Source organism: Accipiter gentilis, chromosome 4 (assembly GCF_929443795.1).
Source record: "Accipiter gentilis chromosome 4, bAccGen1.1, whole genome shotgun sequence".
NCBI lineage: Eukaryota > Metazoa > Chordata > Aves > Accipitriformes > Accipitridae > Astur > Astur gentilis.
Window position 1 is genome coordinate 13,400,994 of NC_064883.1, and position 7,332 is coordinate 13,408,325.

General features: G+C 43.0%; 1 protein-coding gene across 1 annotated transcript; it reads left to right on the top strand.

Annotated features, from left to right (window-relative positions):
• Positions 1 to 871: 871 nt before the first annotated feature.
• On the top strand, positions 872 to 4,697 carry POLR1F (RNA polymerase I subunit F). The gene is made up of 4 exons (XM_049798723.1): positions 872 to 1,103; positions 1,269 to 1,410; positions 2,599 to 2,807; positions 4,231 to 4,697. The coding sequence occupies exons 1-4, from the start codon at positions 901 to 903 to the stop codon at positions 4,622 to 4,624; spliced, it is 948 nt and encodes a 315-aa protein (XP_049654680.1). The 5' UTR covers positions 872 to 900; the 3' UTR covers positions 4,625 to 4,697.
• The last annotated feature ends 2,635 nt before the right edge of the window (positions 4,698 to 7,332 follow it).

Sequence of the window (7,332 nt, forward strand, 5' to 3'; positions counted from 1 at the left end):
GTTGAGTCTGTCCGTATCTTGACTCATAAGCCTTTTGTTGTGTTTTCTCTCCCCTGTCTAGCTCGGGGAGGGGGGGAGCAAGTGAGTGAGCAGCTGCATGGTGCTTAGCTGCTGGCTGGGGTGAAACCACGACAACGGTGCACCCGCATCCCTTTTTGTGACTTTTATCTTTCTTCTATCGTCTAGTACGTGGTTCATAAAAGTGTTAAAAAATTTCTCATTATATGCACGAATTAGATCCAGGCCCCAGCAACAGAGAAAAGTCCCATATAGCAAGACCACCATTTAGGGTGATTTGACATCGTGTCTTTTGGTCTGGATTACGCCGCGCTCGATTTAAATTTACGACGGCATCGTAACACGGTCTTCGGTCTGAACTACCAGATGTCTGACTCGGGTTCGCGGCGCGACGGGAGGCGCGAGGGGCGCCGTTAGATGCAGCATCGGCTGAAGAGAGCAAACAGACGACGCTGATCGCGGAGGTACAATCGGAGGCGGCATTCCACGGTGCGCCCGCCCGGGACCGTACGGACGGATCACCGAGATCAAGCCCCGCTCCTCGGTGCTGCCGCAGACTGCCCCATCAGCCCGGTACCGGGGGGGAGAAGGGGGGGGAGGGGGGGGCGGGGGGGCGCAGCCGGCCAGCAGCGACCCGGCGGGCCGCAAGCCCCGCGGCACTCCGACACCGAAAGAGCCAGCGCCGCCGCTCGGGGCGGCCTCCCCGCCAAAGGCCCCGCCGCGACCGGGCCGCACCGCCAGGCCCGCGCGCCCCAGCCGGCGGCGCTCGGAAACGCGTCACTCCCCCGCGGCCGGGACCCCGCCGTTCCGGGCCCCACCGGATGGTGCGTGACGCCATCGCGGCGCGCCGCGGCCTCTGCCGTCGCCGCCGCCGCCCGCAGCATGGCCGTGGCGGGGGAGCCGCCGCCGCCGCCCGCCGCCATCCCCTCCTTCGCCGTGGCCCGCGGCCTGGTGGGGCGGCGCTACTCGTGCCTGGTGGTGGCGCCGCACCGCAGGCACGTCGCGCTGGCGCCGCGCTACCTGGGCCGCAAGCGCACCGGCATCCGCGCCCAGCTCGACGCCGAGCTCCTGCGCTACTCGGAAAGGTGCGGCTGGGGAGGGGGCTCGGCTGGGGCCCTCCCGGGGTTGGGGGGAGGGGGGGGGGTAGGCCTCAGCCCGCCTGGGGGGCCCAGCGCCGCCGCCTGGGCCCCGCCGCGGCCGGGGCCGGCCTAAGAGCTGACGGTGCTCCCCCCCCGCTTTCTCCTCCCCAGCCTTCAGGGTGTGCCGGTGGCCTACGACAACATCAGAGTGGTGGGTGAGCTCGGGGACATTTACGACGACCAGGGATTCATCCACCTGAACGTCGAGGCGGACTTCGTCATCTTCAGCCCCAAGAAAGGGAAAAAACTGGTGGTATGTCAGCATGCTGGCGTCTCGTGGGGCACGGTTTTTTATTGAGTAGTCAAAGCTTGGCCTGCCTCCGTCATCAGCAGAGGTCTGGGACTTAGGTGGAGCTATATTTTAGCTTATATGGGTAGTTTATTCGCCTATGAGTAGTTTACAGGAGTTTTATTAGCAGTTGGTAGCAGCAGGTTTTATTTTCGTCCGTCTCTGTACTTGTTAAATTTATATTTAGTATTTACATATTATTATAATACTGTATCATAAGGATTGCGCATTATTAAAATACCGTATCATAAGGTTTACAGATTACTAAATACTGTATCATAATTTTGCATATCGTTTATATCGATCGATGCTTCTTTCTGAAGCTCAGATAATTCTCAAACAGGTGTGTTAATTCTTATGGAGTAGTGGCAGGAATGTTTAGGATGTTCTCATGAGTTTATTTCCTTCAAGAACAAGAGCAGTACATCAAGTTGAAGCCTGCCTTTCAGTAAAAGGAAATGTATGGCTTGCAGAATAGCTTTAAGCTTCCTAATGCGCTTGTGTTGGTACTTGCTGGGGAAAAATAGTTGAGGGTTGGCTTACTTTTGTTGTGCCATGCCTTTTACAGCACAGCTTACGTCTTTCTAAATGTGATTAAAGAAATGAATGTGTCCCCTTGTTAGGAAATGAATGGAAAACCCCTCAGTGTCTTTCTTTCATCCTTGGGGAAGACAAAGGTGAATAACGTTTGACATGCAAATGTGTCAGAAAACCACTGAATGGAGTACTTAAAAGCTTTTTATGTGTCATCTGTATCTTTAGCTGCTAAGTAGTGCTGTGCCAGCATGAAGACTGTTTTAAGCGAGTAAAGCAGAATTAAAATAGCTTTAAAGCAAAGTCGATGGCTGTAGTGTGAGGAAAGACTTACCTGTTCTATTCAGGTATTCACTGTAGCCAAGTCCCATGTTTTGACTTTCTTTTGCAGATACAGGTTCAGTTCTATTTTGGGAGGAATCGTATGAAGAGTATATAGGAGTAGCTTCATTTTTAGTGAAGAAGAGTTAGCTGATTTGCTAGATAAACTGACTTCGTAACTTGTGCGTAAACTCTTGTCGAAAAGTGTCCACATAGGAAACAAATACATATCATGTGCGTTTAAAGGTGTGGTCTTCTTGACTATAGCTTCATATGACTTTCTTTTTCTGTTTTTAGGGTGTAATTAATAAAGTGGCCCCTAGTCATATTGGCTGCCTGATACATGGATGCTTCAATGCTTCTATCCCTAAACCTGAACAAATGTCGATTGTACAGTGGCAAGACCTGGGGTTAAAAATAGGGGATGAACTCAAATTTCAAGTATTGCACTTGGATTCTGATGCAGCTGGGGTGTTCTTCATTCGAGGGGGACTCACTAAAAGGAGGTATTGTGCCCTACTAGAGAATATTTTTAACTGTTTTAATCGGCTTGTTACAAGCTAAATGATTTGAATTAACATCTTAATCTTTAAGCTTTCTTATTTTCACACAAACCCATGTCTATATATAGCCTGTGTTAGTTATCTTAAACTAAACTTTCTACTGGTAGGGACTCACTTGGAAGTTTTCTTTGGAAAAATAAAAGTGGATTTTTTTTTATTTTTTTTTTTTAGCTTTAAAAATCTGCATGTGCTGACCTATGAACTGTTGATTGTATAAATAACACATGTTCAAAATAGCACCCCCAAATGTTTAGAGCAGCTGTCTTTATGAATGTGCATAGGCTTTTCAAGTGAAAACACTGCAGTTCCTGAACACAATGTTGACGTTGGTGTTTACACACACATGCGTGCGCGCACATTACATAACCACAACTAGTTATATGTGGACGACTTAAATCCTTGCTGAAACATAAGAATATCAAAGATTATAAGAGAAAATGTATCACTTTCCTCCTTTCACTTACGCACCTCTAAATTTTTAGAGCAGTTTGCTAAAAATCTTAGTAGTGATACTTTTAAAAGAATTCATTCAGATTTTTTTTTAAATGGTCATTTGCTGAGCAATTTTTTTCTACCAATGTGGTTATGTTTCTAATTAAATGTATAATATGACTACTACTGACAAAATCATAACATTTTTTGTTTGGTTTTTCTTTTTTAATCTGGAAGGATGCTCTGGATTGTTTCAGTGAACTTACAATGAAACTTAACAATTTTGTCCTCAGCGCCTCTGGGGACATCTCCTCCTCCATGGTTTTTAACTGTGTTATTTCCATATTTGTCTTCCTAGACATTTTCTCCAATGCTCTCAGTTGCAAGGTACCTGCTGGCTTTTTTTATTTTGCTTGGGTTGGGTTTTTTCTTCTTTTTTTGACTTTTCTAGCATCACCTTTGTTTTAGCTGTATAGACTTCAGCAAGGCAATTGCTTGGTAAAAATCAGCAGTGTGTCTCATGTAAGACTGAACAGGCCATTGGCTGTGTGTGTTTGTGAATAACTTAAAAAAGCTGTGCTACAAAACGTGTAATTATGAATTAGTGGATGAAGGAGTATGAGAAAAGAGGAAAATCAAAATGGTCTGTACAGCATTTTAGAGAAGAAATTTAGGCTAAGATTTGAAAGAGAATCTTGATTCTGTGGTAAGAAGGAAGCTAGTCAGGTAATAGAAATTACCCTGAAAGTATTAAACTGGCTTTATGATTTCCTGTAACTAAAGTATCATGTTCTCCATTTGTTGTTGTTTTTAGTAAATGCTTATCTTTTATCTACCTGATGTAAATACTGTGTTTTGGCAAATTTTGATATTCCACTGTGTGAGGTGCACTTAGATGTCTCTACTTCTGCTTATTTTGTGTACTTCTTTACAGCATGAAGCCCAAACGATCTGAGACTGTCACTGACAGTACAAATGGAGATGAAATTCAAAAGCTTGACCACCAGGAAAATGACTTGAATGACTCTGGGGGAGATAATGTCACAGAGGAGCCTCTGGGTGAGACGGATAACACCAGGAGGGAAAATGGAGAAGAGCAAAGTGTTGATGCTGTGAATGGATTGTGCGATGATAAAAACAAGAAGAAGAAAAAGAAAAAGCATAAGCAAGAAGAACAGGAACATGTATTGCCTACCAGTGACTCCAGTGGTTACCAAAGTGACCATAAAAAGTCAAAGAAAAAGAAAAGAAAGCATTGTGATGAAGTTGAAGAAATTGAATTATCTCAGCTGTCACAAGAACCCAAAGCTAAAAAGAAAAGAGACTAAAGTCTGAAGTGCCTTTGCTGAATAAGAATTCAGATGTTTTTGATAAGCTTCCAATAAAATCCTGTTTTCAAAATGCTTATGTATATTTCTTTACTAAACAATCTGCTCTGCTAGGTGGAATAATGTTTGTGTGCATACGTGCGCCAACAGCTTTAAAGGCAGAAGCTTTTAAAGAAGTGATAGAAGAAATGGGATAGAAGCAATATCTGCCTGTTTTATTTAGGGGAAAATAAGGCACAGAAGAACAGTGGAATGTAAGTACAGGACGACATGCATCACCTCTGTATCTGCTTCCTGGTTCCACACATTAACCAGTAGCTAGTTACGATCTTTACTACTCTTAATTCCATCTTTGCTGCTCAGTATCTTGATTTTGTAAGAGTAGATTAGGTTTACCTTTGGGGTTCTGGGGTACCTGAATACCCAGGGGCTGAGAAGAGATTATTTTTTTTTTTGTAGTAGAAGTAGTAAGGGACCATGAATGCCTGTAAATGAAACTCTGTAGCCTGGCTTAAAGATTAAGCAAACTCAAGTGTTTTGGATCTTTCAAAACACCTTTTGTGGTACTACAGGAAAAACTGATCTGTTGATTCAGAGCAAGCAGGAAAGACGGGAGAAGATTAATGTAATCGAATGTAATGAAGTACCACTTATAGGTTAGAATACCACTGAGATATAGGCTGATAAAGCAGTTGGTAATGGGACATACTTTGATAAAGTTTATTTTTATGCTGTTAAGCTCATTGACTTCACAGTTTTCTTTTAAAAAAAAAAAAAAAGCTGAAGTGCAACTGCCAAATTTTTGTGCTAGTTGTAACTTTCAAACACTGCTCTCTACAACAGCAGGTACCTATTGTCAGTATTTTCCAAACTGTTGGAATTAATGTTAGTGGGAAGTTTTGACAACGAGAAAACAACAGACGAACATTAACAACTGTGCCTTTATTAAGAACTAATTTTCCTGGTGTGCATGTATGATAGTTTTTTGAGTATCAGTACTTTTGGTTGCTGCTCTCTTCTGTTGTGAGGAGTTCTGGAAAGAATTGTAGTGTAACATGGTCTAGGCTAGATCTTTAACAGAGGTAGGAAGCAATGATTACTTTGGTATTGATTTACCTTATTACAAGAAGACATAACCAGCTCCTTGGAAGCCTTGTAAGTAAACAGCATGTATGTGGAAACTTGCTGTTTGTTTGTTCTTAGGTGACAAAACATTTTGCTCTAGCGATTATGCTGGTGCTATTAGCTCAATTTACTAGATTTATATACAGTGCCTAATAACATATCCATTCACATTGAACATGTTTTGAATTTAAAATGTGACAGTACTTGTTTTAGGGCTCACTTTGTGCTATATTAATGTCTTTTATGTATCTTTAAAGCTCCAAACTTATCAAGACAAATCTAAGATTCTGTCTTCCAAGCTTGATGGTGTGGCAGTACATCATAGGCATTCTAAAGTTGTAATACCAGGAAGAACCAAGTTAAGATTTTTTGAAGACCTATAAGGTGAGCTTAAATAGCTGTTTAAGGGCAGCAGAAACTTCAGTATATCCTGTTTTGCTTGGTCTTCAGCATACTTGGTCTTGAAACCAGTTTCTGGACAGTCCTGAGATGAACATGAATTGTCCCTGTTGTGTTTCTACATGTGACAATGCTGACACTTGAACTACATGCAATTTCATGGATACTGTCTCATCTGTCCATTCTTCCTGTACTGTGACAAAACCTGAAAAGTCAGATAGTGTTTGTAATGTGTTTCTAACAGCACGCTACAAGATCAACTGAGGGAGTATTCTGGTGTGTTAAGTGTTGCAGAGAGTGACACAAGTCCCACCCTAATGTGCTTAAAATTTAAATACACTGGACAGGCTGGAGGTTTGGCCATAATTTACAGTTAGAAATTATCTGTTAGCTCTCCACCGCCCCCCCACCACCCCCCCCCCCCCCTTTTTTTTTTTTAGCATGGATTGATATAGACGGAAGAAGTTAGATGGGCAGGTGCAGATATTTTTTGTTGATGCCCATGGGAAGAGGAAGATGGAAGCAGTTGCTGTTGCAGATGAACCAAAGACTGAGAGTCGTATCACTTCATCTGTTAGTCCTTAATAATCACTGTAGCTTACTTTCCCTTTTAGGGAAGGGAAGCGCATCTCCAGCAGACCTGCTGTTGGTGACTGCAGCATGAGCCAAGACCTGCCAATTCGTAGGACCAGCTTGTAACACCAGGAGTTTGTCTTGCTCTGTTCCAGGTTTTCATCAGCATGGAGAGAAAGGAGATGTTCAGGGAGGAAGAACTGAAGTTGCAACTAATGAGTCAAGTAATACAGTATAAATGCTTTCCGCACTTTGGATGCTCTTTTTCCACTTTGCTGCTTTACCATTCTCTTACTGAAAGACAATTGCCTACTGTAATTTAACAAACTATGCAAACTGTTTTTTGAGGGTATTAAGCAACTTTTCTGAAAGCCTAAAGTAATCTGTCTCAGTTTTGGGCCTTACTTAAAGCCAAATTTTTTTTTGGCACACAAGTGGGGCTGGTACCCTCTTGTATCGTTTTTTGGTTTTCTTTCTTGGATTACAACAGAAGAGAACAATTAAAAGTAAATTAAATGCAGGAGCTAGCAATTCATGATTGCTGAACAAGTTGTTGGTCCAATATTACGAATACTATAATATGTTACATTAAATTCTTGCTAGGTTAATAT